At 37.2% G+C, this 19,876-nt stretch overlaps 2 protein-coding genes across 4 annotated transcripts; one reads left to right on the top strand and one right to left on the bottom strand.

Annotated features, from left to right (window-relative positions):
* Positions 1-661: 661 nt before the first annotated feature.
* LOC116302128 (E3 ubiquitin-protein ligase TRIM45) lies at positions 662-5,404 on the top strand. Its single transcript, XM_089033761.1, has one exon. The coding sequence runs from the start codon at positions 703-705 to the stop codon at positions 2,977-2,979; it is 2,277 nt and encodes a 758-aa protein (XP_088889887.1). The 5' UTR covers positions 662-702; the 3' UTR covers positions 2,980-5,404.
* LOC116302134 (lysophosphatidylcholine acyltransferase 2) lies at positions 3,959-17,800 on the bottom strand. Of its 3 annotated transcripts, XM_089033762.1 has the most exons (14): positions 17,550-17,800; positions 15,287-15,429; positions 13,972-14,192; positions 13,347-13,481; positions 11,098-11,139; positions 10,862-10,920; positions 10,555-10,589; positions 10,246-10,330; positions 9,885-9,937; positions 9,335-9,460; positions 8,490-8,640; positions 7,220-7,318; positions 6,909-7,035; positions 3,959-6,513 (listed from the first exon to the last, which is right to left on the bottom strand). In XM_089033762.1, exons 1-14 carry the CDS (start codon positions 17,667-17,669, stop codon positions 6,425-6,427), a joined length of 1,485 nt encoding a protein of 494 aa, XP_088889888.1. In that variant the 5' UTR covers positions 17,670-17,800; the 3' UTR covers positions 3,959-6,424. The 3 variants fall into 3 exon arrangements, with proteins under 3 accessions (XP_088889888.1, XP_088889890.1, XP_088889889.1); XM_089033764.1 differs by lacking the exon at positions 15,287-15,429 and having other exon boundaries at positions 17,550-17,677; XM_089033763.1 differs by lacking the exons at positions 15,287-15,429; positions 17,550-17,800 and adding an exon at positions 14,360-15,272.
* Between the last annotated feature and the right edge of the window lie 2,076 nt (positions 17,801-19,876).

Below are 19,876 nucleotides of genomic sequence, written 5' to 3'. Positions count from 1 at the left end.
GCTCTTCGTTTTATATTTATAAACAATATCAAGGGCGGATCCAGGGGGATGTCATTCTTGAGGTCAAATGGGCCTTCTGTGGTAAAAATGCGACTGGGATTTCTTTGCCCACAAAATTTACCCCTGGGACCCGCCCTTCAAAAAAACCCTGGATCCGCCCTTGAATATTATTCTTATTTTTTCTTGGTTTGTTCTGAGCATTTTTCAATAAAATTTCAATAAAATCATTGAAACGTAAAACAAAGCCTCGAAATTTTACCCGTTCATTGAGAAATAGCACTTCTTTCGCTCTGCATAGTTATTTTTTTAATTTAGCCCGGTTTTTTTTTTGTTGTTGTTTTTTTTGTTTTTTTTTTGGTGGGGGAAAAATCCTTAAAACGGGCTAAATTCAAAAAATAACCACACAGAGCGAAAGAAGTGTTATTTCTCAATGATCGGGTAAAATTTCGAGGCTTTATTTCACGTTTCATTGGTTTTATTGAAATTTATGATGAATCCCCATACATTTCCTTATAACATGACACCATCTGACACCACAGAAACCAAGCTTGGGCTACCTGTGAGCAGGTAAGCGGGAAAAACATGACAAACTGCATGGTTAGGTTTTCCATGTATGGTCATGATGCCCTTATTTGATTTGTTTTCCAAGAAAGATCAGGATTCCCCGAAAAAAAGAGATATTTTCTCCAAAATCTCAAAAACATGGCTTCTAGACTGCAATCGCAGTCTTCTTTTGACAAAATTCGTAACGAACTCATCTGTTCTATATGTCTAGATCCCTTCGAAGACCCCAAGATCTTACCTTGCTTTCATACCTTCTGTAAAAAGTGCTTGGAAGATACGAAGAGGTCTTGTAGGGGTGCTCTTTTGTGTCCAACATGTAGGAGCAAGACCAACGTTTTTCTAGAAAGTGAGGTGGAAAAACTTCCAAATAACTTCTTGGTTCGTAATATAATGGAAACTCTGGCAGAAGAAGAAAAAGCTTACGTCTGCATTTGTACAAATTGTGATGATAATATCGCCGCAAGATGGAAGTGTCTGGATTGCAGGAGGTTTCTCTGTGATTCTTGTTATGAGGAGCATAACGAATCGTCTCTTTTTAGAGATACTCACAGATTAAGAGATGTTGATGAGCATGAAGACTTCGAAGAGGCGAACTCTAGTGTGTTTTCTAGTGGTTCGTTTGAGAAGGAAGCGAGGGAATTTCCAATGATGAGTTGTGAGAAACACTTGGACAAAGAGTGCGAGCTGTATTGCAAGGACTGTAAGAAGTGCGTTTGTACTGTTTGCTTTGCTGTTGAACACAGAAACCATGAAATGGGAATGATGAATGATGTTGCAAATGAACAAAAGGATGTAATCAGAAAATTGCTTGCGACGACACAGATAACGACAAAGGATATCCAAAAGACCATTGAAGAGATAGGCACAACAAATGCAAATATTGAGCAGCGCCACCATGATCTTGCCTGTCATGTTGAAGCTACAGTTGCTGAAATAATACATACAACTCAACAGAAAGCCACTGAGTTGTATTTGCAATTAGATGAAGCTAAGGCGCAGAGATTTAAAGTAATAGAAGCACAGAAAATGTATCTGGAGTTAGAAAAGTTAAAGCTGGAAGGTGCATGCCAGTTTGCTAATGAGGTTCTATTGTGTGAGAATCCAGCTCAAGTTTTGTCATGGAATGAGCAGCTACTGAAGCGAATGGATGAACTGAACCATGAATCCTACCAAGAGATCTCTCCTGAAGTGAATGAATTTATTGACTGTAGCTTTGATATCACAGATTTTAAAAGGTGCATCAGTAGAGCATCAGTGTTGTCAAGCAATACCATCCCTAGCAACACAAAACTCACAACTAAAACTATCGCCGTTGAAGGAAAAGAGACAGGTCTTGAATTGATGACCATGGACAGGGATGGGAATCTTTCTTACAGTCCTTTAGATAAAGTTAAAGTTAAGCTATTCAATCCTAAAGGTGAAGAAGTAGATCTTACACCACTGGCAGACCTCCAAGATGGGAGATATGCAACCTCATTCATTCCTCAAGAACCAGGAAACCACAGAGTTCTGCTCACGATAAGAGAAAATCAAGCTTGGAAGACACCTCTGCCAGTTTATGTCTCAAGAGACTACATGATGACCCACCATGCAATCCATGGCTTTGGTACTAAGGGGGGAAGAGAAGGGGAATTGTCTGGCCCTTGTTTTGCGGCAGTAGATGAAGACGAAAACATCTTGGTTGCAGAATCACAAAACAACCGTGTACAGATTTTTGATTCATTGGGGAATGTCAAGAAAGTCTTTGGACAAGAGGGTAAAAATCTTGGTGAGTTCAGATGCCCAACAGCGACTGGGTTCTTAAAAGATGGATCGTTGGTTGTCCTTGATTCTTATAACTCCAGGGTGCAGATCTTAAGTCTTGAAGGTGATGTGCCAATAAGAAGTTTTGGCAAAGAAGGCAAGGGAACCAAGGAGCTTTATTACCCATTAGGCTTATCAGTTGACGAAAAGAACAGAATCATTGTTGCTGACACTGGCAACAATGCTATCAAAGTGTTCAACCCAAACGGAGACTTGATTTCAGTTTTTGAATCGAACGAAGAAGAAAAGTTGAATAATCCTCTGTCTGCAGTTTATTCAAGAGGGCAGTTCATAGTAGCAGACTCAAGAAATAACTGCATCAAATTCTTTTTCGAGGATGGAAGCTTGTTGCACACTCTCACTTCTATTAATCATGAAAGAATCAGTGGTCCTTGCCATGTATCAACAGATAAGAATGGTTTTCTTTTCATATGTGAGAAAGGGCGTCATGATATCAAGGTGCTTGATCAAGAAGGAAAGCTGCTTATGGTCTTCGGTACAAGAGGAACAACAGAAGGGTATCTCATGAACCCTCAAAGTGCTGTGGTTACAAAATCTGGAAAAGTAGTTGTAGCTGATTGGGGGAACAATAGGATACAAGTTTTCTATTGAGATGAAGTTAAATATCCATTAAAAGTTAGTACTATTTTTCTTCAGAAGATTCCTAAAAACTAACTTCATGGACATGCAGTAATAACATAGTACAGAAAAATCATAAGATTTGTTGGCTTTGTTTTTCTACAAATTAAGAATTCAATCTGAAAGATTGAATCATGTTATACATGCATGTTAATAGTACATATATAGCACAGTGTTATACTGGTAATATATTTCAGTTAAGCATTATTATGAAATGACCAAGTCATTAGCATACAAATTTGTATAACATTATTTTTTCAGTTGAGGGTGACACCATAGAGTCCAGCATTCAATGCAGTCAACTGCTGTTATAAAAATAAACCATGAAAATGATGGGTAACTTCTGGGCTTGGTTGTACGAAGGATGAATAGCACTATCCTACGGATAAATCCTATTCTGACCACTGGATAAATTTATCAGATAACAGCATGGACTTATCCACTGAATAAGGATTTATTTATTGGATAGCGCTGTTCACTCTTCGTCTGGCCCTGATTGCTTTGGTAACTTAACATAAGCAATTTGATAAAAAAGAACAATCTGCACCATACAGTAAGTGGTTGGTAAGTGGTCAGCTTGGTAAAGGTAAAATACGGACGGTGAAGTAATGGTAAGGTAATAGTAAGTGGTCGGCAAACAGGATTCTTTGATGCTCAGGGTACTTAGTCTCAATTGTGTGTGGAATGTTTCAATGTTCCAGTTAAGGTCAATGGAATTTTGAAGTGTTTGTATTGTTGAAGACATGCATTACTGTGGTATTTGTGAATATTCTGATGCTGAAGCGAGGCTAATCCTGAGTAAATGAGTCTGTAATCACGGGATACAGTAATATTGTCTATTTTACTTTTGCTAAGTTTTTAAAAAAAATTTTAAAATATTAGCTAAAGTAAAAGTTAAGCACTTCTGTCAGGGTACCCTTTGACAGCTAAGATGAAAGATGGAAAACAGGCAATTTGTTGTGTTATCTATTAAGCTTTGTAGTTAAAGTGCATATGCCATATATCATTGAAAAATGTAACTTACAATATCGTACAAATTAGTGCAAAGTCTTGCAGGTCTACGGTCTGCTGAGGTCTACTGAACTTTCTAGTTTGTGCATGAAGTCTTTTTATGAATATATGGTGCACTCTAATTAAAAATAAAAAACCTAGTTAAAATTGACAATGATTATTTTTATGATTTATAACCTGCATATAATAATATTAAGATCATATACACTCAATTGAAGAATCGTTGTCGGGTTCAGAAACATAGAACATAGAAGCTGAGACGGAAATGGCACATGGGAAATGATATAATTATATTATAGTTCATTCATTTGCGCTATCCATGCAGTAGTCGGTTTAAAATGCCAAACGCATATTAAAAACAGTGGACGATGCCACGGGTCGCCAGTCACAGCATGCGTCTAATCTAATTCCCATGTGCCATTTCGGTCTCAGCTTCTATGTTCTATGTTTCTGAACCCGACAACGATTCTTCAATTGAGTGTATACATGCTTATGAATTAGACTACATTTAGTATTAAACCCATTCTTATTGATGTTCAAATTCTAAGAGATAAAAACGTTTATTGATGATGATATTTTTATTTACATTTTAGTATTAAAGCATATTGATTTTAAGGTGACTGCCTACTTTTGGAAATTGATTTAAGCTTTTCTTAAAACTTCGATTTTCCGAATTGAAATTTAATGCTGATTCCAAATCTGGAAAGAAAAATAGGGTGTCCCGAGCTCGTTTTCGAGATAATCAGCAATTAATGGGAGCCTACGCACGAGCTTTTGGAGTAAAAATTGCGCCACCGGAAGTGATTAGAAAAAAATTTAAGATTCATAAGATAATAGTTATTTGCAGACTATATGATTGCACGAATGAAGGCTAGTCAATCATTCTACAATAATACATGGATATTTTCGACAAAAAGACAGAGAGATACATTGATTTGTCATATTTTGTAGTTTCGGTGCTCTTAAAAATTCTCATAAAGTCGAACAAAAATCTATACAAAAATCTATTTTTTCACGTGTTCCTGATTTAAACTTTTCCTAAAATGTCGATATAACCTTGATTTTTAGGAGTTTTTTCGAATGAGCTATCAAAAATATAGTGTCCCGTGCAAAATTTGAGGGTTTTGCCCTGTTGAAGCTCAAAACGCGTATGGTTCTTCAATAAAATCTTGTAGATTTTTCACCGGTTTTTGAGCGCGCGCACATCGTGGGCTCAAATCGAACGTTCAAAAGTAGGCAGCCACCTTAAGCACATCTTTTTAATTCGTAGATCAATTTGTATAAGAAATAGTTATCAGACTCATGATGTAAAGTCTGCTTTACTTTTAATTAGTTAGATATTGCTTTATAGTTCATTTGTATATCTACAATAAATGGTATAAATTAATCTGGATTTTTCATATCTTTTTTTGAACGAAATACATTAGGGCCCCGTCCACATGTATCCGCAAATTTTTGTATCCACAATTTTTTTTTATGGATACAAATTTTTGTGTCCATATCCTCAAATTTTACGAAAACGGATACCTGTGGACGGTGAAAACAATTTGAATATGCTGCGTGTGGACGCAAACATTTTCTTATCTGCAAAAAATAATTTGCGGATACAAAAATTTCCGGATACGTGTGGATGGGGCCTTTATATCTAGTAAGAGTTAAGTGTACCCAAATTAAACCAGTGAAAACCATATGTCAAACAAAATTTCTAGATTAAATTTCCTAATGAACTGTACTACCCCAATGCAAACGTTATTGCTAAATAGAAATTGATTTTCCAATACTTCCATTTAAATTTCGATTTCAATATCTAATTTATATAATCATGCTGGGCCTTTGAAACTGTTATGAAATCAGTAAAAAAATCTCACTAAAGATTCAAAACTAAACAAACGCCAATATAAAAGCTGCCGAGCTGAGATTTGAGGGGGGCTTAATTCTTGCAAAATTTCATAAAAGAAATGGGGAGCTGGGTGGACAGGGAGTATTTACAAAAGCGCTGTAATCAATGCAGCCCACCATGCACGTATATATATCATAAAAAAGTTATTTTTGAATTCAATTTGTTTCCATTAATTTTTCGATTGGCCCTCACTTGTGAAGGTTGAGGTAATTGTGATTAGGACCTTTAGTTAAATGCACTGACATACAGTAAATTAAAAAACCGTTGGGTCGAAAAGTGAAGCTAATTGAGACGGTATTCTAGGTTAGTTGATATTCCTGTGCATTGAGTGTTTGCATACTGACACATTCAAGAGTGACAAAATACTTTGTTTGGTAACTTGAATCAATGTTGAGAGGTGCAAAACTGTTTACCCAGAACACACCCCGTTCTTTGCTTTGATGAGCTTTTTCAACCTAACAATGTTTTTTTCCAATTTGTTGTATACCAATAATGGCCACAGCATTATTATGCAGCTTCACTAGAATCCATGTTCTCCAACAATGAAAGTAGCACAGTAAATTCAGAATGAAATGAAAGAAATTCATTCAGTTCATCTGTGGAAAAAAACATTGGACAGGCATAAAATTATTTCATGTTTTCCTTTAAAACAAGACTGAGTGACTGCATAAGGTGTAGCAAGGGGGAGCAAGGGAGTGTAGTGTGTGACTATATCCACCCCTCTTCGAGTTTGTCAAAATAATTATAGTGTAAATTTAAATTGGATGTTATATACTGGGAGAACCTATATGTAGTACTCAGTTGATGTAATGTATTCACAGAAAAACCTATTGTATTCTATTGTCATTATATCTATTTTATTGTATTAGGTGGGATTCATTTTTGTTAATGAATACATTAAATAAACTGCTTGCTACCTAGGCTCTCTTGCTACGTACTGGCTAGCTAGGTAACTCCCTTGAAATCATTGCTATCCATATCAATTTCTTACCATTTCTGCTCATGACATAATTATTGTTAGCAAACATATCATCAATACACTGCAGCGCACAGTCTATTATCTTCTGCTGGATAACTGATGCCATCTTCTTCCCAGGCTTGCTGTATTTGTGCAACATCTTTGAAATAAAAATAAGATTGTGAGGCTTGCAACTTGATTAGATGGACAGATCAATTTAGGCAAAGTTCTCCACACCATGTGTCAATGGCCTGCTCCATGGTATTTTGATCTGAACAAAAATGCACTCTTGATTCCCAAATGAACCATTACTTATTTTGTTTAGCTATGGTTATGATACATACCCTTAATGTGTTGTTGTACAATTTTCCCTGTGATGCCATTCTCTTCAAGCAAGTACTTCCAATCAGATATTGAAGGAATGTCACCTGACCAGAGTTTTGCTGTTATCAGAGACAATGGTGCAAAATCAGTGACTATTAGGCAGATAGGCAATATGCACCACTGGTACAAGTATATTAATATATACTCCTCCAACCAGTGGGCAATGATCAGAATAGTAACCTACCTGCAACCTACCAAAATACTACCAATACCTTACCAACGTCCTACTGACACCCTAACAACACCCTACTGGCATCCTAACAACACCCTAGTAATACCAATGCCCTACCACACTCTAATGACAACTTAACAACACTCTACCAACACCCTACACCAACACCCTACTGACAACCTACCAACACCCTACTGACAACCTACACCAACACCCTACTGACAACCTACCAACACCCTACTGACAACCTGCCAACACCCTACTGACAACCTGCCAACACCCTACTGACAACCTAGGAATACAACACTCTACCAACACCCTATTAATACCCTACCAACACCCAACCAACACCCTACCAGCACCTCAACAACTCCTGACCAACACCCTGCCAACACCCTACCTACCAACACCCAACCAACACCCTACCAGCACCTCAACAACTCTTGACCAACACCCTGCCAACACCCTACCTACCAACACCCAACCAACACCCTACCAACACCTGACCAACACCCTACCAACACCTGACCAGCACCCTGCCAACACCCTGCCAACACCCTACCAACACCCAACCAACACCCAACCAACACCCTACCAGCACCTGACCAACACCTGACCAACACCTGACCAACACCTGATCAACAACCGACCAACACCCAACCAACACTCTACCTACCAACATCCGACCAACACCTGAGCAACACCCTACCTACCAACACCTGACCAACACCCTACCTACCAACACCCGACCAACACCCGACCAACACCTGACCAACACCCTACCTACCAACACCCGACCATCACCCGACCAACACCCCACCAACACCCTACAACCCAGTCAACCAACCATTGTTGATGATCATTAACAGCGTATTAGATAACAGTCTCCATCATTGCCAATATCAGCCAGTTTTCTGCAGCTAAATTTTGATCAGTCAAGCATGATCAATCAAAGTTCATCAGTCAACTGTACATTGTCAACTATCATCAGTCATATTTGATTGGGTACATAGTGCTTAAGCAGCTAGAATGGCACTGACTATCTTTACATCACTTACAGGATCAAATGCAGAGAAGAGTAGTTTAAGTGGACTACAAATTGGCAGATCATGGTACTTGGCATAGTCATCAAGTGTAATGATACCATCTTTATCAGTATCTATCACAGCAAACGTCTCAAGCTGGTCTTTCATGTAATCTAAATTTATCCTGTGAAAAAAATTACTAAATTAGGCCAAGTAACAAAGATTAATATTTCAGAACAGACCACAAAAGACATGTTGCAAATAAAAATTATTAGTCGGCCTTCCAATGCAAATATTTTGATAGTGTTAACTTACAAGGACTGCAGAGATTTTCCAATCTTAGGCCCCACTTTTTCCATACTAGTCCCTAGTATTTTCCAATCTTAGCCCCCCCCCCCCCTACTTTTTAGGATAGTCTGCAGTTAGTCCTTGTCCTACCCAGACAAACAAGCTCTGCTCAAGTGCAGTCTCTACTTAAACATCAATTGCATGGAGGCCCATTCTAGGGACATGTACAAGTCTTTTATTTTATTTGTTCAGGGAACACCCTAAGATGAGCAATTAGATAATAGACCTAGAATAGAGGTCACCCCTACATTCATGCAAAGGAAGCTTATGCGTTGCTTGAAAAAAGCTCATTTGTTAAGAAAGAGCAGTTCGTAGCATAACGTGTAATTTGTGTCATCATCAGGTCATCAAACCCTCTCAAAGTCAGTTTGGCCCCTTTACATGAACATGGGATACAAAGGCAAAGTCATCACTCATTCTAGCAGCTGAGCACAGGTTGGTCATAATTGTTCAATCATATTTCAATCATGCTCAACTGCTAAAATGGCCTACCCTTGCAACAGGTATAATTGAATGTTGTTCATTGTTACCCAAGTGTTTTCGAAAGGCTCTGATATTCAACTATAGCCACATCATCAGGTAGGCCCAGTTCACTTGCTTTACTCATCAGGATGCAGTCTTCAAAGGAGTGCCCTGTTGTAGGGACACCAAGGCATCTAAATATACAAAAACAATTCATAAAACAGTGTCATAATGTAATGATTTGTGATTTATATAGCGCCCTTACTACGTACATATTCAAAGGCACTTACAATTATTAAGTGGTTAATGTGACATGACTGGGATGGTCACTGCCAGGATTTCTTAACGTCCTCAGTGGGAGGGTCTTTTTTTACCTCCCTCCAATATTGGTTAGTAATCATGATGAAGTCTGGAGAGATGGGACCACCATTTAAAGTGGTCATCCGCGCCACTTGAAAGGCTAACCATTTGTAGATGAAATTACATATGAAGGCAGCACTTTCTCCTCAATTATTAAGACCCTGAGTGTTGATCCAGCTGCCAAGGCTCAAACCCATGACCCATGATTAATTATAATCTCTAGTGTCAAGAAATTATCTGGCTATGACTTGTTCTTACCTTGCCATTTCTTCTCTCACATTATCTGCAAACAACTTAGGGTTCTCAAGCTCCTAAAAGCAATAAAAATGACAAAAAGAAACTTGATATTAAAATGATGTTTAAAAGTGAATGCAAGTAGGATATACACGAAGGAAAGGAAGAAGGAAAAGGAATAAATCAACTAATAGTAATTATTAATATTCAATTATTATCTAATAATTATTATCATTACTATAATCAAGATGACAAATACCAAGAGAAAGAATGGGGTTTAGCAAACTCAATAGGAAGATAAAGAAGAGAATACTTTCTTGTTTCTGAAGAATACAGAATTCTACTGTCAAGTGAGACATGTTTCCATGGCAACAAGCCTACGTACCTTTTGTGTTGGTGTCCTGATAGGCAACAGCTCCAGCTCGGCTTCGTGATACAGCTGACACATGATCATCATGAAAAGGTGCAATCTGGAGAGAAAGCAAAGTGACCTTTATTGAGACTTGTAATAATAAAAGGGTAATGACACTAGTCCTTTGTTGGAGTAAGTTGCTTTTTTACTCTTCCTAGTTTTTTCATTTTTTCTTCATCTTTTCACTGTGTATAATTTACCCTTTTATCATTACTGTTTCATTTAGAAACACTGAGACCTGTTGACCTTCAACTGTGGGCTTAACAGAAGCTATTTACTCACCCAGTTGGTCCATCATACACCCAGGAATAGATATCCTATCAAACCAAATCAAATTTGACGTTAAAAATTATTCATGTATAAACAATGTGTGAAACTGCAAGAAACTGGCACCAGAACTAATGAACTTTCACCCAGGTGACTATGAAAGGAAATTGGTGAGTGAATTGAGACTACAGAAAATGCACTAGTTGAACTAATGGGCTCTATACACAATCATGTAGTTGGTGTAGGCTCTATCAATCTCAATAGTCATGAACTTTGCCTTTTACTATGATCACAGAATTAACAATCTTGATTTTGTACTCACTGGTTTACTGATGTATTTGACACAGATTGGCTGGACTGGACAACCAGGTATGAATGCCCCTGAAACAGAATGCATCCATGTACCCATGAGAGAGATCAATATGATTGTATTTAACACTGAACCCCCCCCCCCCTCCCTGGTATCCCCTTCTACACACCCACCCACCCACACAATATTTTGACTCTTGCTCACTTTAACTCTAGTCACATATTAATTGGCATGAACATCATATTTACCTGCTTTGAATCTAATGAGTGCACTTCTATTGGTACATGTTCCTAAAAAAGAAAACATAAATAAATGTCATAAATCATAAAGCATAAATAGGGTGATAGTAGGGCATTCGAAGAGTGTCCTCAGACAGTAGAGTATCAATAGCGTGTTAGTAGGGTGTTGGTAGAGTGTTAGTAGGATGTCAGTAGAGTATCAATAGGGTGTCAGTAGGATGTTGGTAGAGTGTTAGTAGGATGTCAGTAGAGTATCAATAGGGTGTCAGTAGGATGTTGGTAGAGTGTTAGTAGGATGTCAGTAGAGTATCAATAGGGTGTCAGTAGGGTGTTGGTAGAGTGTTAATAGGATGTCAGTAGAGTATCAATAGCGTGTGAGTAGGGTGTTGGTAGAGTGTTAGTAGGATGTGAGTAGAGTATCAATAGGGTGTCAGTAGGATGTTGGTAGAGTGTTAATAGTAGGATGTCAGTAGAGTATCAATAGGGTGTCAGTAGGATGTTGGTAGAGTGTTAGTAGGATGTCAGTAGAGTATCAATAGGGTGTCAGTAGGGTGTTGGTAGAGTGTTAGTAGGATGTCAGTAGAGTATCAATAGGGTGTCAGTAGGGTGTTGGTAGAGTGTCAGCAGGATGTCAGTAGAGTATCAATAGGGTGTCAGTAGGATGTTGGTAGAGTGTTAATAGTAGGATGTTAGTAGAGTATCAATAGGGTGTCAGTAGGATGTTGGTAGAGTGTTAGTAGGATGTCAGTAGAGTATCAATAGGGTGTCAGTAGGGTGTTGGTAGAGTGTTAGTAGGATGTCAGTAGAGTATCAATAGGGTTTCAGTAGGGTGTTGGTAGAGTGTTAGTAGGATATCAGTAGATTATCAATAGGGTGTCAGTAGGGTGCTGGTAGAGTGTTAGTAGGATGTCAGTAGAGTATCAATAGGGTGTTAGTAAGATGTTGGTAGAGTGTTAGTAGGATGTTGGTAGAGTGTTAGTAGGATGTCAGTAGAGTATCAATATGGTGTCAGTAGGATGTTGGTAGAGTGTTAGTAGGATGTCAGTAGAGTATCAATAGGGTGTCAGTAGGATGTTGGTAGAGTGTTAGTAGGATGTCAGTAGAGTATCCAACACTCTACCAACATCCTACTGACACCCTATTGATACTCTACTGACATCCTACTAACACTCTACCAACATCCTACTGACACCCTATTGATACTCTACTGACATCCTACTAACACTCTACCAACATCCTACTAACACTCTACCAACATCTTACTAACACCCTATTGATACTCTACTGACATCCTACTAACACTCTACCAACACCCTACTGACACCCTATTGATACTCTACTGACATCCTACTAACACTCTACCAACACCCTACTGACACCCTATTGATACTCTACTGACATCCTACTAACACTCTACCAACACCCTACTGACACCCTATTGATACTCTACTGACATCCTACTAACACTCTACCAACATCCTACTAACACTCTACCAACATCTTACTAACACCCTATTGATACTCTACTGACATCCTACTAACACTCTACCAACACCCTACTGACACCCTATTGATACTCTACTGACATCCTACTAACACTCTACCAACACCCTACTGACACCCTATTGATACTCTACTGACATCCTACTAACACTCTACCAACACCCTACTGACACCCTATTGATACTCTACTGACATCCTACTAATCAATAGGGTGTTAGTAGGGTGTTGGTAGAGTGTCAGCAGGATGTCAGTAGAGTATCAATAGGATGTTAGCAGGACATTGGTAGAGTGTTAGTAGGATGTCAGTAGAGTATCAATAGGGTGTTAGTTAGGTGTTGGTAGAGTGTCAGTAGGATGTCAGAGTAGAGTATCAATAGGGTGTTAGTAGTATATTGGTAGAGTGTTAGTAGGATGTCAGTAGACTGAGTATCAATAGGATGTTAGTAGGACATTGGTAGAGTGTTAGTAAGATGTCAGTAGAGTATCAATAGGGTGTTAGTAGGGTGCTGGTAGAGTGCTAGTAGGATGTCAGTAGAGTATCAATAGGGTGTTAGTAGGGTGTTGGTACAGTGTCAGCAGGAGTAACAGGGTTCAGTACGAGTATCAATAGAAGGTTAGTAGCACATTGGCCATGTATCTTAACTGGTAGAGGAGTATCAATCTGATTAATTCACAAATGTTTGATGGTTTTCTTTGACATAACAAATTACCTGTACAATATATAATTTGTCTAATATTTAGTAAACATATTTTACCTTCAGGACAGATCAGCAGATGAGGCCACTGTCCTCTTGTTGTCAGTGTTCTGTATTTGACATCTTCAAGAGACTGCACCCTTGATTTAGGGCACTCTCTTCTGACACCAATTGACTCTATTGCCATTAACAGGGCTAGAAATCAACAAAACAATAATATAATCACAGAAAAAGTATAATTAGAAAAAAATATTGCTAATGGCCGATTATTGGTAAGGTGGTGTACAGCCAACAAACACTCGACCGTTGGAAATTGCAATCCTTATCCTAACAGGGGTAGTGAGATTTTTATAAAAGTGGACAGTGCAAAAAATTAGTACCAAGGTTGTAAAAACAAGGTACACATCTGTCAATAAAAAAAGCAATTACAAAATGGGAAAGTGGATGGGAAATATGAACAAAACAAAAAATAAAAAAATCAGCTGAAATAAATGTGAATATGGATAGGAAATGTGAAAGAGAAAAGCCAAACAGGTGAAAGAAATGGGAACATGGATAGGAAATATGAAAAAGAAACCCAAAAAAAAACTGAAAGGGATAAAAGAGGTTTATTTAGTTGTAATAGCAACTACCACAGAAATCTCAAGGGGATAGGGCAGATGTTATATATCTTTATAATGCTTACGTGCAGTAATTGGGCTTTGCAGGTTTTCTATTTTCGATAACCCAGAAGGTACCATTTCAACTACACTCAACAACAAGGTATCCATGAATGATGAATGAGGAGCGAACACAACGATGGGAGCCTCCTCTGGCGAGGCTAACTTTCCTTTTATTCGCACTTTATGAAAGCCGCTGATATAAAGTAGCAATCTGGTGTGAAGCTGCAAGACTTTCTTCATCTTTCTATGGTTATCAATTGAAGGGTAGAAAGAAAACAAAAAATTAAAGCTGAAATGTTTTTTGTTTTTTTTTATGTTAGTTATGAGAAGCTAGATCCAAACCAGAAATATATAAATGACATAAAAAAGACAGTGCTATTAACGGTAATAGATGATTAACTCAAAGATTACATTGTTCCAGCTACCAGCCAAATGGTGGCAATAGATTGGTCAACTGATTACCCAGTCAGAACAGTCAGCCAATAGGCCATTTGCAGGACATGACTGTTACTGGAAGATCTTTTGGCTGAAATGATTCATTATCAAAGCAATATATCAACTCTCAACTGTTTGATGTAAATCCAACTATTGTGGACAAACATGCATGTGTGTCATAAACTACATGACTACCCAGTTTAACCCAGACTGTGCCTTACATGTAAGTGATTTAACAAATTGTACTTTAAGGTTTAAAATAAGCAGCAGAATTTTTTTAAGTTTAGTTCACATTCTCCATGCAATAATTTTAACAGTTAATAAATATAGAGCTTCAAATTCCTTTTATATTATATTTAAAGGTGCGTCATTGACCCAGGGGGGGGGGGGGGTACTCTGCCAGGATTTGAGTAGGGATGTTCCGCTGGGATTCTGAAAGGGGTACCCTGTTTATGATAAAAAACTCAAATTTGTAGACCCTGTTTATGATAAAAGATATAATTTATTGCACGGTTTCAATTATCATGCCAGCTCGCGTATCGCTTTTTGAAGACCATATTAACCAGTTTCGGTCAATACAAAAGGATAAACCCTGAATATGAAAGGAAACTCAGGAAGAACTTGGAACTTGAGTGAAATTGCATGCCCTGTTTATGACAAGAAGCTCGAAAAACCATACCCTGTTCAGCGGATCATCCCCGTATAGTCCACATATGGGAGTACCCCCCAGGGTCATTGACTTAATAAAAATTTTAATGGTTTAGCTCAGGTTTCAGTCCTTCAACAAGGCCTTCATCAGTGTGTTATGCATTATATATTCCATGATTTAAAACGAGAATAATTCTTCATAATTTAGATAGTTGTAGACATTTATTTACTAACATTAAATTATTATTTTATTACCTTTTCCAGGTTGGAAGAGGTGTTTTATAGTCATACCGATCTGCACCATGTGCTATCACCAGACTCCAAAAAAGCACAGACACAAAAACAATAAGAAAAATGGGAAAACGAATGGGAAATATGAACAAGAAACCCAAAAATAGCTGAAAGAGAACAAAAAAATGCTTATTTAGTTGTCATAGCAACTACCACAGTAATCCCAAGGGGGAATTGGACATTTCTATTTTTCATGATAAAAAGCAGTGGAATTCTTCATACATGTGACCTATCTCATTTCTTTAACACATATGTTACCATAACTTTAGGGGAACATACATTATTTACTGGTTGGATCTAGGGGGACACATTAAAAAATGTATCCTGTTTGAATAGAGGGCCATGTTAAAAAAATTTAGGTTGGGAAGTGGCAATACATTTTTTTACCTTACAGTTCACAAAATCCCACCATCCCCCCCCCCCTCCCCCATACCCATAAACGGTCCCATATTTAACAATTATTGGCCAAAGGCAAAGTGATTATCGGTGGAATATTTACCGAGCCGTGAGTCTTCAAGCAGCGAGGTAAATATCACAATAATCACTGAGCCTGAGGGAAATAATTGTTCTTGTATGATATCTTTAGACTTGAATATCAGAGAATAGTCAAAATTGAGGATTTAAAAAAACCTTTTAGTAATTATTTCCAATCTTGAAAAGTTTGGAAAACCTCATAATCTCCAGTGATGATTATCGTCTTAGAACACCGGTAGCTCAACCAATCACAGCCTGAGAAACTCTATATTCAAGTCTAAAATTATACTGAAAATGAATATTCAAGTCTTAGAAGAGTGGTTTTATATGATGGTAGACAATACAAGGTTATTATTTATAGCACAACAGGCAAGGGTTGGAGATGAGGGAATTAAGATGCAGGATTGTCCTAGCTAGTATTTTTCTAATATATCCTCAGCTGTGACTTACTCTAATTGAATGTCCAAAAAAATAATTTGTCAGACAGATTTTAAAAGTAAGATGCTGTAAGGATAATAAGGAGACAACTGACAAATATTATTTTTTAAAAACTTGATAGGATAAATGAATCAGCTTAATTAGTGATAATGGAAAATAAGCCTTTAAGGATATTTTTCGAAATAATTACACATCTTAAACTGGAAAATTAAATTGCCTACTTTATCAGTTATAAAAAGATAATTTTCTGCATTGAGACATGTTTATTAGACTGTTTGACAAATTGAGGTTTTACTATATCTCAGCAACAAACATTCCGTATATAAATGCTTTTCAAAAGACCTGTTTAACTTGGGCATAAAGTTTCCCATTCTAGACCATGTGTCATTCTCTTGAGAAAAAGATTCATTTGTGTAGTATCCATATTCATGTGTGTTCTCATGCGCAAACGTTAAACAAATAAGATGATACTCTAGGGAATGACACCTAGTCTGAAATAAAAACACATTATGCTTATGCTAAATTGGTCTATCCTTCTATTAGCTGAGAATCGAAACCTTGGCCTTCTCTGGGCATGGAATATGATGGCGTAATGTCAAAAGAGGACTGTTAAAATTCTGAGAAATCTATCCCTCGTTAAATGTGGTTTAAAGTTGTGCAACAATTTTACATGTTGAGATTAAACTTATCCATTAAGCTTAGAATGTAAGTATGCAAATTAAAGGTATAAATAATTAATGATAAGAGAAGAATAAAGCCATATACCACAACAAATTATATATTATGATATGCCTGGTAAAGATTTATAGAACAATTTACAAGTAAAAGTTAAATGAAAATAGCTGTTAAATTGAAAAAAATATATTAACAAATTTTATTAACAAAGGAATTAAGAAATCGTGAAAAATTCAAAATAACAAATTAGAGTTCGTTGCGAAATATATATATCTCTTTTGCTGAAAGCCACAACACCAACACACCGACATTTCTATACTGTTTCCAATCTTTAATACAAACATTGAAGCTTATTAACTTTACAGTTTCAAACCTTTCTTCACGGGATAGTTAATAAATCAGCTGAAACACAAGTATTTCTGCGTTTATATGCGTAGTCAGCTTCTAAAAATAATTCCAAAGACCTGCCAAAATTCCCTTAAAAAATGGCAATAGCACGATATTAAAATTTATGAACGCTACATACGGAATAACCTAAAACCTCAGCTTATTTTAGATATATATTTTTTCATTTAAATATACGAATGAGTCTAAAATTGTGCGAAGAAGAAAGAAAGAGATCGTAAAGATAAGATTTTACCTCAATTTTTTTGCTCCATGTCAGATGCAAACGATGTTTGAACGGGTTTTTTATTGGAGGCTCACGTAGCTGTGTAGTTCGATAAAACTTCTCGACTTCTGTCTCAACAAAAGACTGCATCCTATAGAAGCTGATTAAGAGATAGGAAGTTGGATATAGAGTTTTTTGATTCAAAAAATTTGAGGAGGAAAATTACTTCCCTCATAAACAATGTTGATGTTGATGTTGTGGTCAAGTCGGACAGTGGGGACTGGGAATAGGTAATACGCTGACAACAATTCGCAGGCTCAAGAGAATTTATTTTAGTTCACTGAATGAAAAAATGAATGAATGAATAAATGGGAATGAATGAGAACCTTTTTTTAAATTTCCTTTCTTTTCTCCTTTCCCCTTAATTTATACCTGGTAGACAGGAAATCCGGTCTTACTTTCATTTTTTTACCTCTTTCTTTCGTTTTTTCTTCCCACAATTTTGTATGGCGAAAATATGAGTGAACTGTATTCAAGTGGTTGAACACAAGCCTATTGTAAAACGCGATGGGTCGCAAAAGAAGGAACATTTTTTTGCAGTGAAGTGCAGTCAATAGCTAGAGTGTGTATACTAACATTTTTTGCAGTGAAGTGCAGTCAAGAGAGTGTGTATACTAACATTTTTCTGCAGTGAAATGCAGCACCTGCTAGTAAGTTGATATCAATCAGGCGTTCCTGTAGAGCACCACAGGAACCCCTGCGTTTCTTCAAAAGATTTTAATTTGCTTATTTTTGAATTAAAAAACTGTTTATCACTCATTTTAATGTAAATATGACTTTTGCGAGAATAATCAGACAATTTGGAACTAATTCGATAAAGTTTAAGTCATAATTACGGTCCTTATTGAGCCTGCATTTCATACCGCTGATCGCCTCATAAAATCCCCTTAAATCTGTTAATCATACCCTTCCGATTAGGATCCAGACCGTATCTCAATGGTTTATCAATCTACATGGTAAAATGTGTTTATTCTGAATATTTGGTGCTTGTATCACTAATTTGAACAATTTGGCTACTTTTGTCCATTATCTTCCGGACTTTAGAAAGCTTCCCTCGCCTTGGCAGCTGTTGGGGATATGAAACTAATGCGAATCCATGCACCGATCCACACTCAGTTTGGAGGTATTAAAGCAAGACAATATTAAGGCTGCAATTGTCTAGTACATACGATTTTCATTCTTGATTTTGATTGCCTCTCGAACGCCCCTACATCGTTTATTGGTTGATTTTCTAGTAACCCGTATCAATATGGCGACTTGTCAAGAGATGGCGGACGAAAATAGTACATTCCCTTATTTCAACAATGCATATGAATGTCAAGACGAAAGATTGTACGTTGTGCTACTATAAAACATCGAAGGTATGTGTAATAAAAGTTTTGATCGTGAACGCAATTTTGCATCGAAAACGCCACCCGGTAAATGATATATGACTGGTATATGTACCTAGTATATACCATAATCATTATTCGCTGTTGTTATTCCTACATAAAATTTCAATTTTTACTGTTTGATTTTTTAGATCATTGTATTTCTTTTTTGCCCTTTTCTAGATCGAGGAGAGGTAGTGATACATATATGAATTTACATTTTACTCCTGATGACGTCATTATTGTCGAAGACCCATCCACTCGTTCTCCGCCAGGATTGCTGTATGTCGAGTTTGCAATAGTTAAAAAGATCAACGGCAAAACCTATGTCGTTGATCCAAAGCGACTATGAAATTATACCACATGATAATGAGACATCTAACAACATATTATCAACGTAATGCAATCTCATCCGGTGGAATCACCGAAGAATAGAGCTTCGGCTCGCTCACCTGGTAATTTCCAGACTGCTTTTGTTGTTGTTTTGGTACTCTTGGTGGTCTCTTTGACGGTAGTTGTAGTATCGATATTCATTTTACAAAGGTACGTCTTCCTTTATACGAATAATGCTAGTTGAGGGTCAACAACCCCCTTGCTCTGGTTGTCGAGATAAATTTTGGCATGGCACCTGTTCTGCATTTCATTATTCTATCAACCTATGTGTAGCTTTTTATCAAGCTGCATGTTGCATGTTGCATATTGTATGTTGCATGTTGCATATTGCGTGCTGCATGTTGCGTGTTGCATGTTGCATATTGCATGTTGCATATTGCATGTTGCATATTGCATGTTGCATGTTGCGTATTGCATGTCGTTTACCAAGCTTGGAATGTATTATATTTATATGGAAACGAATTCAGCACTGTCGAAAATTCTTCTCTGTGTAAACGGACTAACATTCTACCAAAATGTTATTATCGCCGTAGG

The sequence above is a fragment of the Actinia tenebrosa genome, unplaced genomic scaffold (assembly GCF_029948245.1).
Source record: "Actinia tenebrosa isolate PJP-AT-01 unplaced genomic scaffold, QUT_ActTen_1.0 PGA_scaffold2__45_contigs__length_23673736, whole genome shotgun sequence".
Lineage (NCBI taxonomy): Eukaryota > Metazoa > Cnidaria > Anthozoa > Actiniaria > Actiniidae > Actinia > Actinia tenebrosa.
The sequence above is the reverse complement of the archived record's forward strand: the minus strand, read 5'-3'. Positions and strand labels throughout refer to the sequence as shown.

Bases quoted from the DNA above. Each gene is read 5' to 3' on its own strand.
- LOC116302128 (XM_089033761.1), top strand. From the start codon at position 703: ATGGCTTCTAGACTGCAATCGCAGTCTTCTTTTGACAAAATTCGTAAC.
- LOC116302134 (XM_089033762.1), bottom strand. From the start codon at position 17,669: ATGCAGTCTTTTGTTGAGACAGAAGTCGAGAAGTTTTATCGAACTACA. The intron at 8,641-9,334 runs GTAACAATGAAC...TTTTTTTCACAG, and splicing joins AGCCTTTCGAAAACACTTGG to GATAAATTTAGATTACATGA. The intron at 6,514-6,908 runs GTAAGAAATTGA...TTTTTTCCACAG, and splicing joins TTATGTCATGAGCAGAAATG to ATGAACTGAATGAATTTCTT.